Genomic DNA, 26,121 nt, shown 5'->3' with positions numbered 1-26,121 from the left:
CCACTTCACGTATGATCTGCCACCCAGTCAACTGTCTCTGCTCAATCTCCATGCATGGAGGAACAGATTACGCAGGTTTTAGTGAAGGACCCTGCTATCCTCCAATGCAGTAGCCAGTTCAGAGGGCAAATGGTCAAGCCAAGAAGTTCCTGGTTCCACACTCTCCAGGCCCAATATGAAACCACTAAGATGATTTGGGCTCAGTCGTTCCTGATCTTTTTCAGAACTCGGGAAGGCAAGGCATGTTAGAATGAGTATAAGTTCCATGTTCCCATCCAGCCTTAATACATCTTTTGGAGAGTTTCTTTGCGGAAATTCCAAAATGCTAATCTTTTGATACTGCACACTCTCGAAGGTGGTGGAAAGTTCTAGACAGGATTCCTTTCACTGCCAAAAGATGCTCTGTGCGACCTCAGAATGTAGATGCCATTAGTAATCTGCCTAACAGTGCTGTTAGCACTCAGTAGCCTGGCTTTCATGGATCCTACCAGGTGGTAAACCATCAGGAAAATGCTGTGATATTCCAGGCAACTTTAGGTGCAGAGACTCCTAGGCACAGGACTAGGATCTCTTCTCCGCCCTGCTTGTTGCAGTACCACGTGGCAGTGGAACTGTCAATAAGAATCTGCACTATCCTCTCCGTGATGGTTGGCAGGAAGGCCTTTAATGCCAGATGAATGGCCTGCAACTTCAACTGAGTGACATGGAGCTGGATTTCTGCCAGAGTCTTCAAATTTTCACCTCCCCCACTTGGCCTCCCCAACTCACAAATGTCAGATATGGGTTTGGAAGCGAGAGGGGATGGGAAAATTACGGGCACTGCATCCACAACTGCAGACTGAGTGTGGTCTCAGCTGAAATTTAAATGGCATTTACTAAGTTTCCATGGTGCAAGACCACTGAAACTTCAAATTCAATTGGTAAGTCAGCATTTGCAACCTGGCATAGTTGAAAAAGGGGATGCAGGGCAAGAAGGCCAAGAAGCTTGAGAGCTGCTCACACAAGGTCCAAGACCATGGCTTGAATATTGGGATCACAGCCCAAATGGCCTGGACTCATTCCAAAGGAAGGAAAACCCTGAACTGCTCCGTATCCAGGACAACTTCAATGACAGTACACCTCTGAAAAGGAGCCCGGTGCAATTTGACTTGCTGATCATGAACTCCACAATGTCAGGAGGTTCTCTGTCATCTTATGATGGTCTCTGACTGACTGTGGAGAGCCTGCTTTCAGCAGCCACAAACAGGTATCCCCAAACTCTGAGGATGGGCAGTGACCACCAGCACTACTTTCATGAACACCCAAGGATCACTGGCATGGCTGAAGGGGAGCATGGCATACTGAAAATACTCCGGGCTTACTCTGAACCACAAGTAAACTCTGTGGGACAGCATCTGCAGGTTCAAGTAGACAATCCTGTTACTTAGGTCCAGGGCAGACAGAATCTTGACCAGAGTGAGCATTTTGAGTTTGTCGTTCCGCAGGAGAACACAAATCTAAGGTGGGCTGAAGCAACCCATTTTTTTCGATACAAGGAAATAGCAACAGTAGCAGCCATCCCCTACTTCTGAATTCGTAATCTTGTCGATAGTCTATTGGAAAGAAAAACTCACACCTGTTGCAACAGAATTGACAGGAATCTGAGGTTTGCTCTGATGTAGGGATATAAAAGTTGATGAAGAAGAAACAAAGGGTTGGGCTTAGCCATACTGAACAATTTGAAGGGTGTGATGGATCGCCACCATGAAAGTGCTGGATTCTGCCTCACATACAGTGATTGTGAGCCACTAATGGCAAGCTCAAAGGCTTGGTGGCTCTTACCACCAGGGAAGTGGAATGGGTGGACTGATGCCCTTGGTGGCCTGCATGATGCCTGCCAGATCCACGTACCTGGCCTCAGGAGGACTGGGGTGACTGTAGTAGTGGCAAGGTAGACTGGCACTGTCGATGCAACAGCCCCCTAGGCTAGCCTCCAAAGTTCCAAAACTGGCGAGGAAAGTTTCTGGGAGGGGTTAAAAAAAAAAACAGTGGCTGTGCCGTGGCTCTAACTTCTTTGAAATGTTCCAAGGCAGAAAGGGCTTTTTCGCAACACGCTTGAGCAATCAAGAGGCATATCCATAAAAGAAGCCTGTACGTCTCCAGAGAGTCCTGCGGAGCACATCCCCATATGGTGGCAGAGCAACACACTGAAGCCGGCCTTCCTTCCTTCCTTCCTTGATTCAGCACTATCAAGGTCAGCACAAATCACGTAGCTGGCCCCATTTTTACCATACTGAATAGTTTGAGCAAGTGAAGCCCTAAGCTCTTTCAGGGCTGCCAGACAGATCGCACTGGCTATGTCACACAGTGAATTAGTACATCAGCCCAATAAACAGTTTGCATTGGTGGATCTCAATACTAGGCTAGCTTCTCGGAGATAGACTGAGATTGAGACTGGGTATCCGTTATCAAGAAAGAAATGCTTGCATGTACTTGGGAGTCAAGAAAATCAGCCGTGGGGAGGAGCCAAGATGGCGACCTGAACGGACGTGCGGTCGCTCGGCTCCGCCGGCTCTGGATGCCCGCACCCACATCCTGCCTGCTATCCTGCGGATCCTTTTGCCTGAAGTGTGCGGGAAAAGGAGCCGACTCTGACGGTGTCCCTCTGACCTCTCCGCCCGCCCGGAGTCGGAAGTTGCTGGACGGATCGCTTCTGCCCTGGGTCCCCGCCCGCTCCTCAGCGCCTGCCGGACCTCGCGTGCCCCGAGGTGATTGTTTTGCAGTGCAACACGGGGGTGCTTTCACCCGATTGCTGCTTGGCTGACACCTGCCTTCGCTACCCTGCCGAGAGCACACGGAGCTGCACCAGGACGAATGAGAGAGGGCTCGCCTGAGGTTCCTTTGTTCGTGGCCGCCATGATGCTGGTTGGCTCCCGTTATTGTGCCTATTACCGGTGAGCTCCTCACAATCCTGCCTGCCTACCTGTTCTCTGATTGCATGTCAGACAGGAGGGAATACAGTCTGCTATAGGGAGGACAACTGCTTACTGATCGGGTCCCGCGGCCCCCCTTTTCTCCCCCCCCCAGCACTCCGTGGACTAAGGACAAGATGGCGGTGCCTGCTCTCCGTCGCTGTGGGGATGACTATGTGCCTCCCTCTTGGGAAGACGAGTACACCTTCGTGCAGGGGGCTGGATCTGATTTCTCCTCCGGGAGTGAAGAGCAACGTGACTTACAGCCGGAATGGACCTACAGGGATGTGATGACGATCTTGGATGAGGTACGATCGGAGATGCTGCACAACTACAATGTACTGAGTGAGACACTTGATGCATGTGCCCATGATATATCCGAGCGCAGGGGGTTTACCCCCGACAAGGTCTGGAATTGACTTTGCTACAGTCTGCCGGCCCACCGCCGCCTCCGAGTGCTACTGTAGCGATTGAGGGAACCACTGCTGAGGCTTCTGGAGATTTGTTGCCGCCCGTCAGAACTGCTGCTGCAACATTGTCTCCCCTTTGTTCTCTGACTGGCTGTCGGCCTCATGTAACAGTCTCGCTGCTTTGTTCACTGCTAGCCTGCTCTCCTGCCGTGTCCTCTGATCCTTCCTTGGAAATTTTGACTTCCCCATCTCGTGACTTTTGTCGCCTGTATGCCTCGGATGAGTGTTTTAATAGGGGAGTACTATCTACGGGGGTCAGGCGATGCTCTTTCAGCGACTGTGCACCTCCCCCATCCTCGGAGCGGCCATGTTTCTTTGTCGACTCGGACTGCATCGGACTGCCACGTAGGGTGGGTGAGAGAATAAATCCCAGGTCGGGCCAGGGCTAGGCGGTCCCCTCGCTGCATTGATATACTGGCGGGTGGAGACTGCGAGGGACCCTGACTTTTGCATATGACATTGTGTACTGTTTGTTGACTCTCCCTAATGGTTAGACCTTTGGTGAAGCTATCTGTTACCGGTACTGGGGTAGAGAATGTTTAATGAGCCGGCGGTGTCCGAGCATGTATGGTGTGGCCCTCCTCCCCGTCGTTCTCTAGTGGGAGTTCAGGGACAGATTTCTTTCCTTGCTCCCTATATCACTGGTGAAAATTTTTCTTTCCTTCCTCTTTCTTTTCCTCTCTCTACTTCTCTTCTCTTCCTAAATTTTGGGTTTTTGGGGCGACAGACACTCTGCTGGGGGGGGGGGGGGGGGCAGGCCGTAGCCTCTGCATGTGTGTAGGGTGGGGGGTTATATTTAGTTTTAGTTAGTTTCTATGGTGCCTATGTATGATCTTCTCTTATAATTTTCTCTTTCTTTCTGTTCTGGGTCTGTGATAGGGGTTTAGTAGAGAGTGGGTAGCACTGTGGGTGGTACGTAAATGTGAGCTGACTCTCCTGTTGATTTATACTGTACTGCCGATTAGATGGGGGGTTCCCCAATACTGTTACTTCTTAATGCTGCCTGCCCATGTGGTGAAGTTAATGTACGGACTCAGTTCTCCTTGGTTTTATTCTTCACTGATTTATTTTTAGACTAAAAATTAAAAAATTTTAACCTTCAGTGCTCGTAGCGACATGATTCCGTTCAGTGTAACTGCTGTTAATCGTTGCTATATTGCCTGATGGCGCTGGGGGACCGTATTGCTTGCTCATGTGCTTAAAAGTATCGTGGCCGGCCGGACGGTTGTAGGCCCGTATTTGTATCATTTTTCATGCACAATAAAGGTTTTCAAAAAATTAAAAAAAAAAAAAAAGAAAATCAGCCGTACTTATGGGGTAGAATGTTTTGCTTGAGAACAGATCATAAACCATTGGTGGATATTCTCAAGGGTGTCAAGATAAAGAAATCAACAGCAAGATTGACCAGGTTGTTGTTGTTGGAATTCAACTTTGAAGTGTCACATTGCTGGAGGAAGGAACTGCAAAGCTGACTGTTTATCTAGACTACCTATGAGTGATCAATCGGATTCTGTAGAAGAAGAAGAGGTAGAAGAGTGCATGATTGTGTGTAGAAAACTACATTGTGTGCGAGAACATTGATGGGTAGTGTAAGGAGGTGGTCAGTGATAGTGACTTACAAGAAGTTATGGAGTTCATTTTGAAAGGATGGCCTAAGGAAAAGACTGTGAGGTTGAGTTTGCAACATTAATGGAAAAATCACTGATGAGTTGTCCTTGGAAAGTGGCGTTTTATGCAGAGGAGACAAATTAGTTCCTCCTGCATGCTACAGACGAAGAATTATTGAAATGCGCATTCAGGGCAACTGCCACAAAAAGGCATGTGTGGTGTACATACTGGTGGCCAAGCATGGAATGTAAGTCGATGATGTAGTGTGGCAATTTTATCAGCATTTAGTTACATCATTTCCAGAACCTAGAGTGTCTTTTTGTCCGGAAAAAGTATGGCAAAATTGTCTATTGATTTTTTGGGCCCCTTCCATGTATTGCCAATTCACATGAGGTATCTAATCATTATGATTGACCATCTGTCGAGATGGGTAGAAGTGAAGGGTGTTGCTAAACCTAATACTGTCAAAGTTATAAAAACATTTTAAAGTAGTGTTTTCTAGGGAAAAAATATCTTTTGAAGTTTTGTCAGACAATATTGTACAATTCACTTCTGCAGTCATGCAAGAATTTGTAAAGAATAATGGGGTTACGCACACTTTCACCTTGATTGTGCTGATGCTATCACCATATGGGCATATCGCACTGCACATCACTCGGTTATGGGACCGATTCCTTTTGAAGTAATGAGGGGAAGAAGTGTGAGGTTAAGCTTGTCCTATTTATGGGTGACAGATGTCATTGATCCTTGTGTTGATGTTCGGTCATTGTCCTAAAAGGCGAAAGCCTGTACAGGACTGTACAAGTGGGAAACTGGGTCCGCATTAAAGATCACTTGTTGTTGAGGAAAGGTTTATCTAAGTTTAGGGATGCCATTTAGGTGATGAATGGGAGCGGCACTTCTGTTCTGATTTCCAGTGGTCAGTGGTGGAATATGTCCTGTGTAGCAAAGGTGTGTAAATCAGATAAATACATTGGCACGAGTAACAATTTAGAAAAATCCGAGGTGGTGAATGATGCCATAGTGTTAAAGGGTAAAGTGGATCACAATGATCAGGAGATTAAGAAGTCTATTTAGGGCCTTCCTGTTCATGGGAACCATCTGCGGACTGCCGATCACGTGGATCATTTACAGAGAAGTTTATGTTTCAAAAGAGTGCCTAAAAGATTTGTTGGTTAAGCTTGCTACATGTTTACTTGTTATATCATCTTTGTGTTGTCGGGTCGTATGATGTGTGTAAAGGGGGAGATATGTGGTGTGGTCTTGTGGTTGTGATTATGTCATTGTCTTTGAGAATGTAAAAATGCTGCTTTAGTAATAGTGGTCAGGGCTTTGTTATTCATCTAGCGTGTGTGCCATCTTCATTGGCTAATTCTATGTTCCAGGTAAGAATGCCCAAGTGTGATGGCTTGAATATTTGGCAGGTGACGCTATCTTCTGGGCTCTGTACAGCGGTTGACCTTTTCAATAGAGACGTTTATTGGACCACTGCAAGGTGTCTATGTGCTTCCATCACTTTAACACTAATTTTCCGACTGCCTCAGATATCTCCCTTACCTGATGGGGGGCGGGGAGTGTCATGGGAGAAAATTTGAGGATCATCTTGCTGTTTGAAGCCTGAACAACTAGACTCTCTGGAATAGGATGTTTAGAGAAAATTATTAGCGTCAAAAGTTTCCTGTTATTGGCGTCTGGCCTTTTCACTGGTGGACAAGAACAGGACTTTGACCGGCTGCCAGTCAAGGTTTTAGTAAGGGCCTTATTGGAAGGTAGCACGCGCTCAGTTGTAGATGGCACAGGCTATAAGATTTCCATAATAGATAAATTTCCTCAATAGATGGCACTTGTAGTTCCAAGTCCTCAGCTGCTCATCGAATTACCACTGCAATTGATGCACTCTCTTCCATCGGAGGTCGAAATAGTAATTTAAAACTGTATCAGGGGAAGTATCAAGCCCACTGTCCTCTCGTAAGTAATTGTGAAAATTGCTATAATCATAATGAGGTGGTAAATTATTCCCATACCCATCACCATCATCTTTGGGTTTTGGAAGCTTTGATCAGAATCTGAGCTTAAAAGATAATGGAGCCTCTGAGCGCACACCGGCTCTAGTAGGGGCATTGGATTAAAATCCGGCTGTAGGGTAAAGGGTTGCACTTGAGTAATTATGTAGCGTGACATTAGTTGGGATCTTGCTGATGTTGGTTTGCGGTCTGACCGGAACCAGCACCAGATCATCCTCTGGTGCGAGCAGCACTCGTACCAGTGTTGGTAAGGGAGAAAATCAAACACGAGGTGAGGAGAGGTGTGTGAAAGTCTGTCTCAGAGTATAGATGAGTGGGTTAGGTGGGTGGTAGTCTGTCCCAGAGCCAGTATGGAGCCTGTAATGTGCCAGAGGAGTTTAAATGGCACAGAAAACCTATTTTCCGGCGATAACCCGACGTGGGCCCCAGCGCATCCTTGTGGCCCAAAGGGGTGTCCGAGGGAGCCAAGTTCCCCTCCTTAAAGGGTTCAATTTGCAGCGCCATTGTAAATGGATTATCTTGTTTAGGAGTTATCGACATGCTGATAAAATTGGTAACGGAGTTCAAGATCCACATCAGAGAGCACAATAAGAAAGAAACGGAGATCAGCGGGCAAGGGTGGAGCTTATATGCAGCCCGCATCATCGCTTCTATGGTAGTATGGAGGTAAAGTGGTGCTGCACAGAGCCACCTAGCAGTGCATGCTAGCATTACAAGTGAAAGCTTTCCGAATCCAATCTGGCACCTGGGGAGTAATCTAAGGTGAAGAATCTGTGGTTACAAGTATCCACCAGAATGAAATAATACATATTTCAGCTGAGCATGCATTCAGTGTAATATGAATGACGAGACAGGTGTGAAAGAAGGAAGAGGAAAAGGAAAATTGCTGTCAAACATTACACTTGATAAAAAAAAGCTGAAGATGGGAATGTTGAAGAATATGTAATGACACGTACTGCAAGTGAAAATATTGCAATCTGGTTTATGCTAGAAATAGAAAGGCAGGAGGCAAAAGTACCCCCAAAACAAAAATACAATAGAGATGCCCACAAGTCAGCTATACTGTAGCAAGTTGCTATTTATTTGTGCTATGAAGGGAATTGAGTTGCTCACAGATCCCATGCTTACATTACAAGGGCCCCAAGTTGGGTACATTAATCACTCTACTCTTGTTAGTGGCAAGATTAACTATGGCGTCTCTGAGGAAGAAAGACTCTCAACACAAACACAACAATTAAACTAGCTGGAAAGACACAAAAGAAACATTGAAGGTTTGTACACATACACAACACAATCAATTACTAGCTTGGAAACACGTCTTCCTTCAAGGTTCTGTTAATTGCAGTAGCTCAATGAATCAATAAAATCCATGAGTAGATGAATGTCCCTGAAGCCGATGAATGTAAACTTCTTCAAACTATATTTATAGCCTATTAAAACTCCAGGGGCCATATTATGTATATGGCACACAGCCCTGCTGTGTGCCTCTGCGCCCCTTACACTGGATGCGCCAGGCACAGACCTGGTCAGTTTGCCATAGTGTGCAATTAGTAAAAGGCAGAACGGATGCTAAAGCAGCCAGTCTGTCTACATAGTGCAACCTGGCCTGCTTTTCAAAGGATGACAGAGACTACCTGCAGATATGTGCAATGAGTGACTGCACCCACCTGCAGGGGAATGTTAGAAAGGGTTCATGGGACCCATTTTTCGACCATCTTACGATCACCTTTGGGGCGGGTGAACTGACTGTGTTCCACCTCCTTGTGGTGCACGGTCAGTATTCTGCCCAAACAGGTCCATTGCCTCTGTAAACCTGTATGTAAAATAGCACAGAAACCGGGGCAAAGTGTTCCCTCACTTGCATGGGGACATGTCCCATGCAAATGAAGGAATGCCCACTGGACAACATACTGGCACACATGTGGTGCTGGCGTGATCTATATCACAGAAGGAACTGAAAAAGTGTGGGTCACCCTTCTGCAATTACAAAGAGCAGCAGCGGTCTAAAACACGGGTGCACACACCGGCGGCGCCCCAGGGCACTTGTGCAGCATGGCCACATGTGTCTTGCCGATAGGAGGTGCCCTCTTTCAGGTATAACTAGAGCGGACTCACCAGTTTCTGGATTGTAAATTGAGCTGCGGTTTTCCAATATCCTCTATCATCTGGGCTTTCCACCTTGATCTGGAAGCCAGAGGCTGTGGCTATGGCCACACCTTCTGTGTCCAGGGCCAATGCCTGTATCTTCTGATTATGCTGGTAATGATGCACCGGCTCCCGTCCAATCATTAAACTCCAGACATCAATGGTACCTGGAGAGAGGGAGAACAAATAATAGGATTGTAGTGAAATGATCGCTGACCACAGCCTTTGTTGTGGCTGTCTTTACCAAACACCCTCCTCCTTTCAACATGTATTCCTTCATTTCTATTCCTATTGAATCCCTTTTCCATTGACTGTCTTTTTATTGTTTCGATAGCAACAAGGGGCTTTACTTCACAGTACTAAAGAAAATACTATAAAAGCAATGATGACAAATGTTTCAAATAAAGTTTTCCTTATCCATAACCTTCCTATTTCTGCCTTACAGGCGCGTTACTTGACTGTTTCGCTCAGCATTGCAATTGTAAAATAGCCTGCTCGCAAAAATAATAAGAAAAGTAAAGGATTTAATAGTGTTGTTTGCTTAAATAAAAACAAACATAGCAATCGCTCTTTAAAGAGAGCCAAAGTGAGCAGGCAAACACATACCTTCTTTAAACATTCAGGTTTCAGCAAAGCAAAAGTGTGATATGTATGTACCCAGAGTTAATGAACTGCATTTTACAATTAGAAGCATGCACTGCTGCAGTATGGAAGTAACACCGAACCTTCCAGAGAGGGAGAGGTGCGCTAATTCGCTCTTTATAACCGATATTCGGAGAAATTGCCTCTGAGCCAAGGTAGGAGAAACAGTGTAAGCTGATTTGCATTTTGTCGTTCTTGCTGATCCCCACCAAGTTCGATAACCTCCAGTATCTAAAACTGAACACAACTTAACACAACATTTCTCCTCTTGTATAGGAAAAATAATATTCCACCAGTTTTCTTTTTATTACATACTTTTATTGGGTTTTCCAAGGGAAAATCTTTTTTTACACTCATATGAAAAACTACGCAGGCCCTTCATATCAGTTTGTCACACAATTCATTGTGGTTTAAAACTGTAGTTTTTTTCCCCTTTAAACCATGCTTTGTGTGCGAGTCGGCAAGGATTGGGGTGGAGAAACGGTAGCCGACTAGGCACTTATTCGCCACTACCCCCACCTGTTGATGCTTGCCCTGCACAGCACTCCATCGGGTATACTACAGCTCGGCTCCTGGTTGTCCCTTCTCTGCCCTCAATCCAACACAGCGTAAATCTACCACAGGCCCGATGTCCCCCGGAATGTAGGTGGTCACCCGCTTTTTTCCATACCCATGCACCAATTCTTTTGGCATAAGCAGTGAGCTTTTCCCCTTCGATGAGCTAGGCCCCTTTTCACTGTCTTTACCTAAGGTGTCAGCTGTATTGTTCACTAGTGTCCTGTAAACAGACGATATGGCAGTCCTTGTTAACTTTTCTCCCACTGCCATTCTTTCGAAGGAAGGCCTCAGGTATGTTCTTCCCGTCACGTGCACTCGAGGCAAGGCATGTCTCAATTGCATAGAACAGTAATCGGGAATTCGTGGTAGACCATACTCCTCACTCTTTTGTGTAAATGTCCTCAGCTGCCCTGCACCTGCCACATCTCCAGCCTTAGAACTACCAAAAGGTACCACTGTCAGGACCTCGCAGCCTCCATGTTTCCCACTCTTTCAATAAAGCTCCTTTCACCACGGAGTTTCATGTATGAAGACATTTTTCCACCCTATAACTAAAGTGACCATAGTCCACAACTTAAGTAATGCTCTCTGGCCACTGGAAGTGCTGTTTATCCTAAGCCCCAAACATGAAGAGTATATCTTCTGCCACATGGAGAGTAGGTCCAGTATGGTCGATGGCATTCTGTGATTGCGCCTGTTCATTTAGCACCTGGATGGGGGATGCAGAGCAATATTTCCCTACCACGGACAGGCCTTTACCCACATTGTCAACTGATCGGTGAGGTACCTTCAGTGCGATTTGTGATAAGCCCCCGTATCACAGAAGACTCAACTCAATGTCCAGTAGCTTTAAGCAGCTATCTGGGATCACATACAAAGTGTTCTTCTGTAAGACACAAGAGCATTTGGGGAGAACATTCATTTTGAAAAGAGCTGCCATTGTAGTCAGAGACTTTGTTTTCGCCATCTCTCCCGTAACTCAACGGAAATGGTGTTTATGTTGAGTTAAAGAAAGATATCCTCTTGCGACATCTTTGCCAAAACATTTAAATACCTCCATGTGCAGATGCCTTTCCATATCAGGTATTCCACTTCATTTTCACTGGTTATCAGTACTGTTGATGTGGACCAATTCATCTGATATCACAAATCCTCTACATAATTGTTGAAGATTTGCAGGAGTGTAAGGGACAGCTGTCCTGGGTCTGCAGTGTCTAGGAGCAGATCTGCGTTTAATGAAATTCTAACCTCGGCCTCTCCTCTGGCTTTAAAATCCTGCACCACGGATGTACTTCTAACCCAACAGACTAGTGGTTAAAACACCATACCCAACAGAGGCCGGAAGAAGCTGTATCCCTTTCTTATACCTCTGTTGAATTAAAATAGCTCACATAGTATGCTATTAACTCTTACTTCCGCTGTAGGCTCTTTGTAGGGCATCCACATCAAAGAACAGCATTCAAGGCCTATCCCCAAACTCTTGCATTGGTAGAAATGGAACGGCCATTTACCAAAAACAAAACCTTTTCTGCATCCTGAGAATCGCTAGCAGCTCCTCTGTCCCACTTGCCCAGTGAAGCCAGCTGCGGATCATTTATATGATCAGTCTTGTCGAACTCCTGGGTATGACTTCTAACTGGTACGGATACATTATGGTGGCATTTACTGTACGCAGTGTTATAAGCCAAGATGCTCCCCAGTATTTTGGCTTCAACATAGTCAAATCGGTTGGTAATATGCATACTCCATCATCTGTTCTCCCTCCTTTTATATGCAAAATTATTGTGTGGCAAACATAAGTCAGCTCCCTCCGAGTCTACTTGCATAGATTTAAGAGTTTTCAAATCAGGCTTTTTTAATAACTCGACCAGGAGGATACTTGGACCCAGCGTATATTCTGAACAATCACGTCAGTAATCTCTTTCACCGATTGGTCCGCTTTCAGGAGAAATCGCAAGTCTGTATCAGGTTAACATGCCCATGTGATATATAGATCTTGGTAGTAGTCTGTAAAAGCCTGCTCTATATCTGCATCTCCAGACACTTCCAGGCCTTGAGTATTCTTTATGACACCTAACAAACAGCATTGATCCTAGCCTTAGATGAGCTACAGTTGACAGTAGCTAGAGGTCAAACAGGGGTTCTGATATTGCTCGACTTGTCAGCCGCGTTTGACACATTCAACCATTGAATTCTACTATCCAGATTAGTAGAGATCGGTGCGGGTGGGACACTGCTAAAGTGGATCAAAATCCTACCTTACAAATAGAACTCAAGCGATCTCACTCCCCCTTTTATTCAGAATTCAAAAAAGTAGAACACGGAGTATCTCAGAGCTCAGCTATTAGCCTTATTCTATTAATTATCTACTTACATCCATTGATGACACTTACTCAATCTTACAGCATTAGCTTTGTAAATGATGCGGATGATACGCAGCTGAGCCTCTCGTTAGATAACAATTGGCACATCTCACTAGAAGCATTCCATAACTGTCTATGAGAGTTTGCAAACTGGCTGAAGAGCAACTCATTAAAGTTCAATGGAGATAAAAACTGAATTTCTATGTTGCTTTTCTTCCAAATCTCCTTCTACACTCCTGAACAACTTCTGGCCATGGACAACCACGGGCAACCCAGAGACATTGCAGTCAGGGCGTAATCTGGGAGTATACAATGATAACACGCTCTCTATCGAGACACATGTTGATGAGACAGCAGCCACTTGTTTTGCACTACTCCGTAACCTAAGAAAAATTGTATCACTGATTCCACAGCTAGCAAGAAAGCTAGTGGTTCAAAGCATAGTCCTAAGCAGAACTGACTGCTGCACTGATCTGATATTAGGAGCCCCAGACTATTCAATAAAAAGACTGCACAGAGTGCAAGTTGCAGCAGCAAAACTTGCTCTAGATAAACCTAGGCATGCCTCTTCCTCTGGCACTCTTAAGGAGCTCCACTGGCTTCCAGTAAAAGAAAGATGCACATTTAAATCACTATGCATTGTGTACAAGGAAATAAAGAAAATAGAACCTATGGAATTACAAACAAAATTCAAGCACCATATACCACTGAGGAACCTAGGCTTCTCTTCGGCCAAACTCTTATGTATTCTGAAATTTCAGAAATTGAGACATTGAGGCCGGGCCTTCTCAGTAGCGGCAGCCTAACTATGAAATAAGCTGCCAGTCACTTTGAGAGCCAGCAGTATCCTTATTCAGTTCAGGTTATTTCCCTGATAGCCGGTTTGCACTGAGGAAGGTCCGACATCGCCATAAAGTTTCTCTGTTTGATCTGTTTTTGGTGTGGTTTTTCAGCGCCAGGATACCTTTGAGGTGAAATATATGCTCTACAAATGTAATAATAAATAAACCACCTATTCTCCTTATGCCTCTTGCTAAGGCAGGCTAGAATATGCCCTGCTTTATTGTCCTCTTTAGACAATAATATAAAGCAGCTTGGCTGCTTTCCTTGTCCGGTAGTGGTACTTCAGGCAGGCAATCTTTAGTAACCTAAGTTCTTCCACGAGTGAGGTTTCTCTCAAGTTCGTCAGTCTTTCCTTCACTGCTGGCTTCCCTTATACAAATGGAAAATAATAAAATAAATGTAAAAAAGGCTCTACATTCTATGGTATAGTTCCCTTCTTTTTCTTCTTGGTAATCAGAGCATTGTTGACCGATCTTGTCATTTTTCTTTTGAACAATTTAGCTTCTTTGACAGTTTTTCACTGTCTGCAGGTACTGTGATACACAAAAAGAAAACTATGTAAAAAAAAGTGTCCAGTTCTAGGGTCTTTTTGAGTCTCGCCCGCCTTTTGGTCCCTACCATGTCCTGTGGCCGCCCCATCAGCACCGTCTCATAGGCCTTCTACAGTGTCATTCCTGACTCCACTGACCATTTATTCTCAAGAATATATTGCTTGTGGCATCGCCCAATGACAACAGTCTCTTTATCCCTTAAGTTCCTATGTATTCTATCTACAAACGTCTCCTAATTTTCTCCTGTGGCACTGGTGCTCACAAGAGAGGAGAATGACCCGATATACCACAGACAGGGTACTCAACCCTGTTTATGCAGGTGTAGTCCAACCTGGAGAAGGTCCCATTCGTCCCAGACAAGGAGTAGCATCTGTCTTCAGGTTGTTTGGCTCTCCAAAAGTCAATGAGTCCTAGAGTATTAGTGAATGTTTAGAGCTCTGTTGGTGTGTGAATGCCACCAGGACCAGTCTGTTGCCTTGGACATCACAGCGTTGAAGATGGCCCCTACTATCTGAGCATCTGCAGCTTCTTCTAAGAGCATTGCACCTAATTTTTCTAACAAGTGCTTGTGCAATCTGAATGGCACAGTGACACTAAACCTGCAGTTTAGCAATGTCTTCAAAACCTCAAACTCTTTGATAAGCTTCAAAACACTCTGTGCCTTTTTTCCCTGAATAAAACTAACATTTATGGATTGAAATCCTAATGAAAAAAGGCGGCAGATTCTGAACTACACCACCTGCTACGTGAAGGACCATGCAGCAAGGGCTGGAGCGACGACGCATTGAGTGCCGTGTACCACTCTCATCTCCCTAAGGAGGGCATTGAAAGTATGATGATGAAGCCAAGCTTTGTACAAATGGCTCACTAACGAGTCTAACCTAATTTATGTCTACTTTCAAATAACACTATTTGATCCCTGGAAAGGAGCGACCGCTGTGAAGTAATGCCCCTGAATCCAGAGCCTTCGCCACTTAATGACACTCGCGTGGACCATTGATGCATCTCGCCCCGTTAGCGGGGGGGATAATGGATATCACTTTTGTTTTTATTAGCAATGCATATTTAAATTAATCTGCTGTTTGACTGAACAATTAGCTGCCCCGTTTGTGCACACAAAACCAAAGCTGCAATTAGGCTCCCATTAAAGAGATGGGTCTGTGTGTAAAACTGTCCGCCGGGAGCAGTAAGGGCTCTGGGCACAACTATCCCAAATCACTTTTCAGCATAATGGTAATTACGTTTGAGACTCAAGAGGTAACTAATGGTTGATCTGGCTTTTCAAAATGAAGAGCCTTTCTCTACACTATACATCAACACACAAAAGCAAACACCTGTGGACACACACACTCAGGATGTAGCTCATAAACAATGAGTCTAGCAGTACATAAAAATACAGTGATCTAGTCTAACATAACGAAGTAAAAACCGATTAAACATGACATGTTATATGGACTTCTTTGCTTTCTTATTCAATTAGCAGTTTATCTATAAAAAAAATTGTAATACCGAGCCCCAGTATTCTTAAAAGTAATTAGCAAACTTAACTTGTGTATACCTTAAAAAGTTTATTATGGCGATTGAATGTATCATAATCCTTTATATAGTCACTTGAAGTATAATAGGAGCAATAGTACTACTGGTGGATCATTTTAACCAATAACTAGGGGAAATTAGTTTCTTAGAAATGAAAGATTTTTTTACTAAAGACTTAAAGATGTTGATCTAATGGCTGAGTTATTAAGAATTGACGTAAGCCTTCCCTGGCCAACCACATATAAATCAGCATAATTCACATACTTCCCTTTGTGGCTAGTCATTATATGTGCTAAGTTAGAATTTAAGAGGGTGATCAGTACTGTTAAAACAGTTGGAACACAAAGGTCAACCAGCAGAGGGATCACTTTAACATTTTGACTCCATCATACCTGCAGTGTCGGGTTGTTGACAAAAGGGATTCCCAGACAATCTGAATTTGTTCACTTTGGCCAAAACCGTGCTTCCGGTGCAACCAATTACCTCTAATCTTAGCCGTACTAAATATTAGAATGTTGTTTTTCTTGTGATTACAACTATAGAAGCATTAAGTCCTCTGGAGACTACATGTATATTTCAGATTGCCTCATTGTAGTATATTAAAAAGCGTTCTCAACTAACATTATTCATGCTTGTGTATCCTTATCAATTAAGAACATCCAAACATATTGGCATTTAAAAACATCAGACCTGGAAGCACCAAGTAAAATCTAGAGGGCTCTGTGCTTGTTCCCTAGGGAGCAAACTATGACTTATCTTTGTAGTGCTAAGGACGGCTTGATTTTTTAGAGTGGCTGAGTGCTCTGAAATGCATGGCCTGTTGTCCGTGGTACACAATGTCTGCAGCAGAGAAGGTAGAAAAATCCCACTCAGAAGACAACGAGCCCAGACGACTGCCTCCAGGCACAGAGGCTGGAGCATTGTGGATGTTGGAAATTTGTGTCCTAGCTGTATCAATGCTAGGATGTCACAGCAAGAACTGAACTAGCCTTTCTCAACTGACTACTTTGTCCAAGGCATTAAAAAAGTGGTTGAGTTCACTCCAAGGGTTTGAACAACTTTCAACACAGTCTGTCCCATGCTGCTTTGACACTTCATAATTTACTTGTTCTTCATTGAGAGCTTCAACTGAGCCTATTTGAAAGCAGTGAGTTTTCTTCACAGGGATCTAATATAACTATGCTAACTTTACAGCTGGCTGCCATCAACAGTCTTTGAAAAAGCTTTGCAATGGGAAACACAGTACTATTCAAACGATCATAGCATGTTCGTCCCCAGAATTTATTTTACAGTTATATATTACAAACAAGGAGTACATTCAATCGAACACAACATTGAACATTGTTTTCAACATATTATCATCTGTTTCCTTTGATACATCATAATCATTATATTGCTCGCTGTGTATTAATTCAACAGGAAGCATTTCCATTTTTCCACATGTATCCTAACAACATATTGTACATTATACTGGGACATTTACATTATTTCTAGTCCGCATTAAATATTTATTTGTGAATCCGATGTCAAGCTTTCCGATATTGAACTGTATCACCAATTGTTAGACTGTGTAATACATTAGCCTGTGTCCATGGACAATAATCCGGTGACTTAGGGTATTTGAATATGTTCAGAAGGTTGTCAAGACCTTTTCAAAATGATCTAATTTATCTCTGACAATTGCATTCAGATTCTCCATTGGGAAATGAACCACAGCTTAGACCACCACATGGTTGAAGGAGGTGAGCCCAGTAATTTCCAGCAGTGGGCAATGCCAGGTATTGTTGGTTGTATCATCTATGTTAGAAATTTGCCTGACATAGTCAACAGTGGGTATTCAAAATCTTCACCTGTATCTCCTAGTACTAAGGTATGTGGATTAAGTTTAAGTCAAATGTCTGTTATTAACTTGGTTTGACAATTTCTTTTCAAAATGTCTGTCTGCCTTTGACCACCACATACTTGTCATTGCCCCTTTCTCATCACTGCATCTCCATCCTCTATGTACTGAACATCGCATGTAAATGATGCGGCGTCAAGTACCATCGCATCAACACCTTGTAGCTTTTGTCTGTGAGTTGGCTGCAGATGTGAGATGTAGCCATTCGGGACAAGATATTTACCAAAGTTTCCTCATTTACCTCCATGCCCAATTTGGTTTCCCATTTTTCAGTGTAGCTAGATTTAGGTGTATTTGGCAGATTGCTTAAATGAGTATAAAGTCCAGTTATGCTTTTTTTGCAACATGTCCTTTTAACAATATTTCAATAGACGGGTGATCACTTATCGCCATCTGTTTTTATCATTTTGACTTGCCCAGTGAATTCTAAATGATGTCACAAACAGAAATTCCTTTTTCGTTAAGTTGTCCAAAGTAGGCTCCCATGTTTTTGAGCCAAGTCATAAAACCTGGGCCCTGAATGCACAGTGGGAAGTCGGGATTATTCAGAATTGGGGTTATTGGTGAGGGGTAAACTGTCACTCCTCCTTACTTTACTATTATCTTCCAGTATGTCAATGCGATTTGTGTGGGTTTCAAAAATCTCTGCTAATTTCTGGTTCTGTGGAACAGCAATAGTAGGATGCTTGATAGTTTGTTAAAGTATGCATGCTCTTTTTTCGGCCACAAATTTGGGCTGTTGGGCCTATTCAAGTCTTTCAGGGATATGAATTGGTTAGCTCAGATGTATCGTTCTGTGTGGAAAAGCCATCATGTTGTTTTAGGTGTTTTCCCTTTCCAGATGAAGGCAATTAATGTGGCTTGTATTTCTTTAAACTCATCAATGTGGAAAATCATTGGTAATGTTTGATAATAGTAATGTAGATTGGGCATAAAGTTGATTTTTACACTATTTTTCCAACCCTGTATAAATTATTGTACATTGTTTCTAGCAATGGTAGGATGTTTACATTGTATATTTGGTCCAGATGTGCTGGGATTTTGATGCCCAAGTAATCAAGGGGCTCAGGTATAAGGATAAATAAGTGGGTTTAAATTATGTCAGCCATTTCAGATGTGGCATTTGGTGTGCCCATATTGACAGTTTTAGTTTCATGTGGCTTTAGTACACGTACAAGAGAAAAATCCTTGGGTTCCCTAAATAAGTTAGGTACAGACGTTTCTGGATTTGTAATACAGGTGAAAATATCATCAGCATATGTTATTTTATGTCTCCATACACACTTCCACCTGGTTCGTGTTATTTGATGCACAGATGGTTCCAGTCCCAAAACAAAAAATGTAGGGGCAGGTGTCAATTTTGTCTGGTGTCTTGATTAAGTATTATCTGCAGACGTTTCAAATTATTAACTTTTATAATAGAGAATGGTCTTTTCTGATCTGCTAATATATGTTTCCTATTAATGAATATAATTCAGTTTTTATTAATAATTTTGAAGAAAATTCTGATTTATCTTATCAAATGGCTTCTCTGTATTTAGAGAGAGAATAAGCATTTGTGTATTTTGGTTCGCTATAGAATCGCTCAAGCTTCTGGTCAATCAAACAATGTCCATTGCCTGCCTATTTTTCATAAACTGTAACTGGGCATGCTGTATTAGCAGGGACCATACATTAGAGATATTTTTTTTCATATATTTTCACATGCTAGATGTTTCAGTGGTATCAGAATCAAAGTGGTTCCAGGATCCATCATTGTAGGTGTGACCTCCCCTGTTTCTATGAATGAGTTAAATAGTTGGGTGATGGAGTCTGTCAATATATTGCTAAATGATTTGTAAAAGGATGAAATAAGCCCTGTCTTGGGTCAGAGATTAATTGTCTGGTGATTTAGTAATCGCTTCTGAGACCACTTGAGACGAGATAGGGTTATCAATACCTCCGATTTCTCCCTTAATATATCTGGGAACCCAATATTCATCAGACTCTAATATGTCATTTCTAACCGGTATAAGTTGGAAAAAACTGCCATAAAACTTGCTTGAGACTTCAGACAGAGAACTTGTTAAAGCCCCATTTTTCTTTACAATTTGTTTGATACTATTACGGTGTTGTGAGATTTTACGTTTGTAGGCAAGTACTCTAGTAGCCTTTTCACCTCTGTAGTTGTATAATTAATTAGTTGTAAGAATATTCCCTGTATTCTACCTACCTTTGTTCTAACTCCCCTATTGTATTTTGCGATTTTGTGTACACCTGTCTAGAGCATTTTTGTTTAAGTACTGCTTTATGGCTGTTATTTTCTGTTCTTGTTCAAATTCAACAACAGGAAATAAATTGTGCACAACATTAATTCACCTCTGACTGATTTTGCTAGATCCCATCTAGTGAGCAAACTAATGGCTTTGTTTTTATTTTATTCTAGGTAATTCTTGAAGGCCTCTCTGATTGATAAATTAATTATTGGCTCCTGAAACGGCATGCCATTTCTGTGTCATTGTCTCACGGGGAAAGTTTTGTTACTTCCACTGTATATTGTATAGTCAGTGGAGGGTGATCTGATAGTAACTGTGAGCCTACTGTACATGATAGGATTGTGTTGTAATCTGTTGATTTGTAAAACATGTGGGACCCCTATGAGCTTCCCCGGACTAGAAGACCCACATTTGTGGGTTAGAAGGGACTCGGGGGCACTGCAGCATCATCGCGCCGGTTTCGAGCGCCATCTTGGAGTGGGGAGAAGTCCTTCCACTCTCAGCGCCATCTTAGGTGAGGGAGAGACACTCGCCCTGCCAGGACCACGCATTGGAGGAGGAGGTAATATTAGTAGGACCTCCTACCTCGCTCAGTCTGACCTTGATTTAGTGCTAACGCTGCTCTAGCGCTGCGCGCATAACGCTCCTCATTGCCTGTAAAATTTTAAAGATCACTTGCTTCGTTTTATGTAATTTGCGCCGAGCGCTTCGCGCTTTTAACCATCATTTATTTACCGCTTAGGGGGAAATAAGGGAGTCTTACCCGCACTATAAACGCCACATACCCACATTTGTGGGATAGAAGGGACTCGGGGGCACTGCAGCATCATCGCGCCGGTTTCGAGGGCCATCTTGGAGTGGGGAGAAGTCCTTCCACTCTCAGCGCCATCTTAGGTGAGGGAGAGACACTCGCCCTGCCAGGACCCACGTGACATTCAGCTGGCCATTTAAGATGGCCGCTAGACAAGTGCGCAGCGACGGTGCGCAGCGGGGGCGCCGTAGGGGCGCCGGACGCGCTTAGGGCCGCTACCTCTGGCCCATCCGGTTCAATTCGTATAGCTTATACTCGGGCTGAGCTACTTAGACTCAGACCTGGTCAGGACCCGGTCAGGCCTCCAACCTCTAGGCCAATCTCCTGTGGTTTGCTTAATGTCAGATCCCTCTGCAAGCACCACACGGAAATAGCCTTCCTCATTGAGTCTGAACAGCTCGATGTCCTCTTTCTCACTGAAACGTGGACTCGGGAGGACTGTGAGGTCGAGCTGGGCCTAGCCTGCCCCTCAGGATTCAAAATCAGCCACTCACCGCGCCCACTTAATCGAGGAGGGGGAATCGGATACATTTATAGAGACTCGCTTACCCTCTCCCAGCTAAAGATTCGAGAGGTACCGGGATTTGAACTGATGGGTTTTACAGTCAAACAGCAGGAGTCGATCTGCTGTTCGGGTGTCCTTTGTTACCGTCCCCCGGGACCAGCACCATCCATTCCTCTTCTCATTGACCTGATTTATGAACTTGCTAGCTCCCACTCCAAGCTATTGGTTCTTGGAGATTTTAATCTGTGGGCAGGCAGCTCGCTGGACAATGCGTTTTTCTCTCTCAGCCAAGCTTGTATAGATATCAACTTAGTACAGCTGGTGAACGCTTCCACGCATCTGAAAGGCCATACTTTGGACCTGGTGTTTGCGGACCCTCAATGGGTATCATTAGTGGACATCAAGTGCCAATACTGGACGGACCACTCTCTGATTAGGTTTTCCCTTTGTTCGGAGGACCCTACTTCGCGTAAGGCTGGACTACCTCTAGCTAAGCTAGAGAGACCTTGGTCCCGTATCCTTAACATCGCTCCATTGCCAAACATTTTAGGTGAGGACTTTAAGCTTGGCAATACAGTCGAAGAAAGTTATACCCTCTTCTGCCAGTCCATATCTAGCTCGCTGGACAAGTTGGCGCCCCTTCGGAAGTCACGAGGGAGGGTGAACCGAGCCAGTCCTTGGTACACGAGTGAACTACGCCAGCTCAAACTTGACTGTAAACGCGCAGAAAGGGTCTGGAGGAAACAGTACCTAGACTCCGAGAAAATCACATTTAGGTCTGCTATGCATAAATATAAAGCTCAAATCAAGATAGCGAAAGCGACCTTTCTTGAACTCACTCTAAATCAGGCCCCAAACAAGGCACAGGCCCTTTTTAAAATCGTTAAGGACCTTGCTCACCCCACGTGTGTGGCGAGTGCAGTCCCCTCATCGCAAGCTCTTTGTGATTCTCTTGCGGACGCCTTTGAGGAAAAAATCCGTAAAATCCTAGCAGGTCTGCAGGACCCACGGAATTCCACCACTAAGGAGGGAGCTCCGGAGGAGACGGCCAGTCGACCCCTGCAGAGGGTTACTTACCTCTGTCAGGAAGCTCCGGCCATGCCCTCTAGTCGACCCCGACCAGATGAGCAGCCCCCCAGCTCGGGAGCTCCAGCGGCGGAAGCCAGTCGACCCCAGCTGAGTAGCTCTCCTTCCCTTCTTTTAGATCAGGCCCTCAGCTTGGGAGCTCCGGCGACTGTGGCCAGTCGACCCCAGCTGAGTAGCTCTTCCCTTTCAGCCCTGGATTCGGCTCTCTGCTTGGGAGCTCCGGCGATTGTAGCCAGTCGACCTCAGCAGAGTAGTCCTCTTCCTTCTTCTGTGGAGCCAGCTCTCAGCTTGGGAGCTCCGGCGAGTGAGGCCAGTCGACCCCAGCTGAGTAGCTCCCCCTCTCCCATTTTGGTTCAGGCTCTCTGTCTGGGAGCTCCGGCGAGTGTAGCCAGTCGACCCCAGCAGAGTAGTCCTTTTTCTTCTTCTCTGGAGCCGGCTCTCAGCTTGGGAGCTCCGGCGAGCGAGGCCAGTCGACCCCAGCTGAGTAGTTTCCCCCTTCCCTCCCTGAAGGAGTTCGGCGACTTAGCCCTGACGATTTCATCTGGTTCGCCTTTGGATCCTCTTCCTCCAAAACTATGGAAGGTGTTTCAAGAGGACCTCTTCCAGCCCCTGCATGCCATCTGCTGCCAGTCATTTGAGACAGCTATTGTACCAAGTTGCTGGAAGAAGGCAGTGGTATCTCCGCTTTTAAAAAAACCTACGCTCGACCCTGCTTGCCTTTCTAATTACCGGCCAATCTCCCTGCTTCCTTTTCCGGTTAAAATCATGGAAAAGTTGGTTACCCGCGCTCTGTCCGGCTTCTTAGAAGGGAACACCTGGTTGGATGAGACACAATTCGGCTTTCGCCCAGCGCATGGGACGGAATCCGCGCTGGTGACCGTGCTAGACAATCTGCGGGCGCGAGTCGACAGTGGTCGGGCAGCATTCTTGGTGCTGCTCGACATGTCGGCCGCGTTCGACACGGTCAGCCATCCCACCTTGATCTCTAGGCTGTAAGAATGCGGGGTCAAAGACAAGGCCAGGGATTGGTTAATCTCCTACTTGGACTGCCGTCAACAACGGGTTTCGTTACCCCCCTTCAGTTCAGAGGAGCGGAGAGTGGGACAAGGAGTACCCCAGGGCTCAGCCATCAGCCCTATACTCTTTAATATCTACCTCCGCCCTCTAGTCCAGCTCATTAAATCCTTTGGTATCTCCGCATTTAATTATGCGGATGATACCCAGCTGGTCTTCTCCCTGGAGGGACAGGATGCAGTCACACTGGAGACTTTTCACCGGTGCATGCAGGCGACAGCGGAATGGCTCCGTTTGAACTCGTTACAGTTCAACGGAACAAAGACAGAGGTCTTGCATTGTTCCACCGATCGAGTTCCTCGAGATCTCCCAGTTGACTTCTGGCCTCCGTCCTTCTCAGAGACGGTGTCTGCTGCACAATCAGCGCGCAACCTAGGCGTTACTTTTGGGCCTAACCTGCAGCTGGATCTACATGTAAACAAGACCACCTCTACATGTAAGATGCTGATTCGTATGCTGCGCAAGGTCCTACCTCTTCTCCCTGAGCAAGCCAGACCAGAAGTAGTGCGTTGTACCATCCTAAGTCGACTTGACTATTGTAACGCACTACTTCTGGAGGCCCCGGTAACACTTCTGGGCAAGCTGCAAAGGGTGCAAAATATTGCTGCCAAACTCGCCCTCTCTCGCCCCTACCATAGCTCTTCTACGGCAGCACTGCGCGAACTTCATTGGCTGCCAGTCCATCTGCGGGTGCGCTACAAAGCAGCGTGTATTGTGTTCAGGGCTATTCATGGCCTGGGCCCTATCCCTTTGCGGCGAATGTTTGCCTGGTATCGTCCATCTAGAGCTCTACGCTCCTCGTCGTCCAGGCTACTGGTAGTCCCGCGATTCCAGAGAGTGAGGATGGGTGGCCGCTCGTTCAGAGTAGCGGCAGCCAGACTCTGGAACTCTCTGCCTATATCCTTGAGAAGCCTTGAAGATCTCTTAGCTTTTAGAAAGGCTCTGAAAACTCACCTCTTTCCCAGGATAGGCTGAGCTACTGTTTTCGCTGGATTATGGGTCAAAGCGCCAGGATGCCCTTGGTGGTGACAGGTCGCGCTATACAAGTATGCCACAATACAATACAATATAGACCGCTACACTTGCTCAGGTGGAAATTTCAAATAGCCACATCTTTTGCACTTTCTTGACGAAAGATTAATTTTGAGAGAGTCTAAAATGAAGGGGTAAGGAGTGCCAGAGTTTCTTCGGCAAGATACGGAAAGGCAAGGCCACCTTGCCTTGCTTTTCAAAATCTCTCAATTATTGCCAAATTCTGATTGACAGATCTTAATGCTGTGGTCGGGGTGAGGGACTTACCATTTCAAGTAAGAACAGAGGGTTTGTGTTGGTTAAAGATCAGAATGGCAGGTATAGAGTTTTAAAATATATTCATTTCTGGACAGGGAGGTCTACAAGGTGAAAAGATATTGATGTATGTTTAGGTACCCATAGGAATGGTCAAGCTGCAGCACTTTGAATGATTTGCTGTCTCTTCAAAAGGACTCGACTGACTCCCAGGTAAAGGACTTTACCATGGTCCGTGCGAGAGCTCATCAATGCCTGAACGACTGTTTTCAGACTACTCTGGGGTAGTCTGCCTAGGATTTTCCTTAACAATCTCAGATGGCCGAAACAATCGGCAGCCAGCTTTCTGACCTCAGGTTCAAAACAACTGTTGGGGTTTAGCTAAATGCCAAGATTTTGAACAATAGGCTCGGGTTGAGGGAGAGGTTCCAGGAAGTCAGGCCAACTGTTAGTTACCCAGCCTTGAATGTTTTTTCTGATTATCATGATCAGCCTTTCCTTGGCTGAGTTTGAGGTAGCGGTCCTTCATCCACATGGCCTTCTCAGATAGGCAGTTTTGTGCAGTGTTCACTGGACTAAGAGGAGGTCTATTCTAGATGTGATTCAGTGTGTACTTGAGTACTATGCACAATCACTCTCATCTGGATTGTGTAATGTCCAAATGTCTACCATGTCTAGATCCTGTAGTCCATTTGTCGTGGAGAGTGGCTTATTCTATTCCTACTACCAGAACAGTCCATTGATAAATTTAGTGAGACATTGTGATCTCCATTTACAATCATATCACCTTTCAAGTTAAATCCAATAGGGAGAATAGTTTTCCATAGTACTTCTCTATGTTGTGATCAGGGCCATATAAATGCTAAAGTAACAGGAGAGGTTCCATTGCATCTCTTAGTATCAATAGCCTACCTTCTTTATCTTCATATTTGAATTCCAATTTAAAGTTGATTTCCTTCCTGAACAATATCACTGCTTCTTTAGCTTTTGTATCACATGTGGGATTAAATTGCTGTGTGAAAACAGGGAGTGTATCCTTTGTCAATAAACAGGTTTCTAGTGCAAATGCAATGGATGTATCTTTAGAATTTTGCCTTTTTTTTGATAATCAAGTTTATTGGACTTTTAGAGCAAAAATGAATTTTGCCATTTTAACAGTGATTTTCTTTGTTTAAGGGAATTTAATCTCTGCACATTTGGCATACGTATAACAATTAGTCACAATGGCAAATAGTATTGTTTATGATTTAGCTGTGTGTTGTGCCTAGTTTTATGCATTATTCTCGGAAAGAATTGGGCAAAACTATTTTCTATTATTTATTGCGATCGCCCCAGGGCTGGCAATTCATTCAGATATTGTATCATGCCATGTGCGTACTGAATTTCTAGTTTTAGGAGACTGTAGTCCAATTCAGTTATGAACTTTGCAAAGGGATGTCAGAGTGAAGTCACGTCTCTTTTAAATTCTTGCAATTGTAATTGGATGCCCCCTTAGTGGCTGGAGAGTGCATA

The 26,121-nt window shown here is 44.6% G+C and overlaps 1 protein-coding gene across 1 annotated transcript in view; it reads right to left on the bottom strand.

Annotated features, from left to right (window-relative positions):
• Nucleotides 1-26,121, bottom strand: part of FBXW8 (F-box and WD repeat domain containing 8) — a 599,303-nt gene that overhangs the window by 236,886 nt on the left and 336,296 nt on the right. Inside the window, exon 6 of the mRNA XM_086943265.1 lies at nucleotides 9,169-9,365. Coding sequence (XP_086799391.1) covers nucleotides 9,169-9,365 — 197 coding nt within the window. The remainder of the gene's footprint in view (nucleotides 1-9,168; nucleotides 9,366-26,121) is intronic.

The sequence above is a fragment of the Lissotriton vulgaris genome, chromosome 11 (assembly GCF_964263255.1).
Source record: "Lissotriton vulgaris chromosome 11, aLisVul1.2, whole genome shotgun sequence".
Lineage (NCBI taxonomy): Eukaryota > Metazoa > Chordata > Amphibia > Caudata > Salamandridae > Lissotriton > Lissotriton vulgaris.
This window is presented reverse-complemented; position numbering and strand designations above follow the sequence as displayed.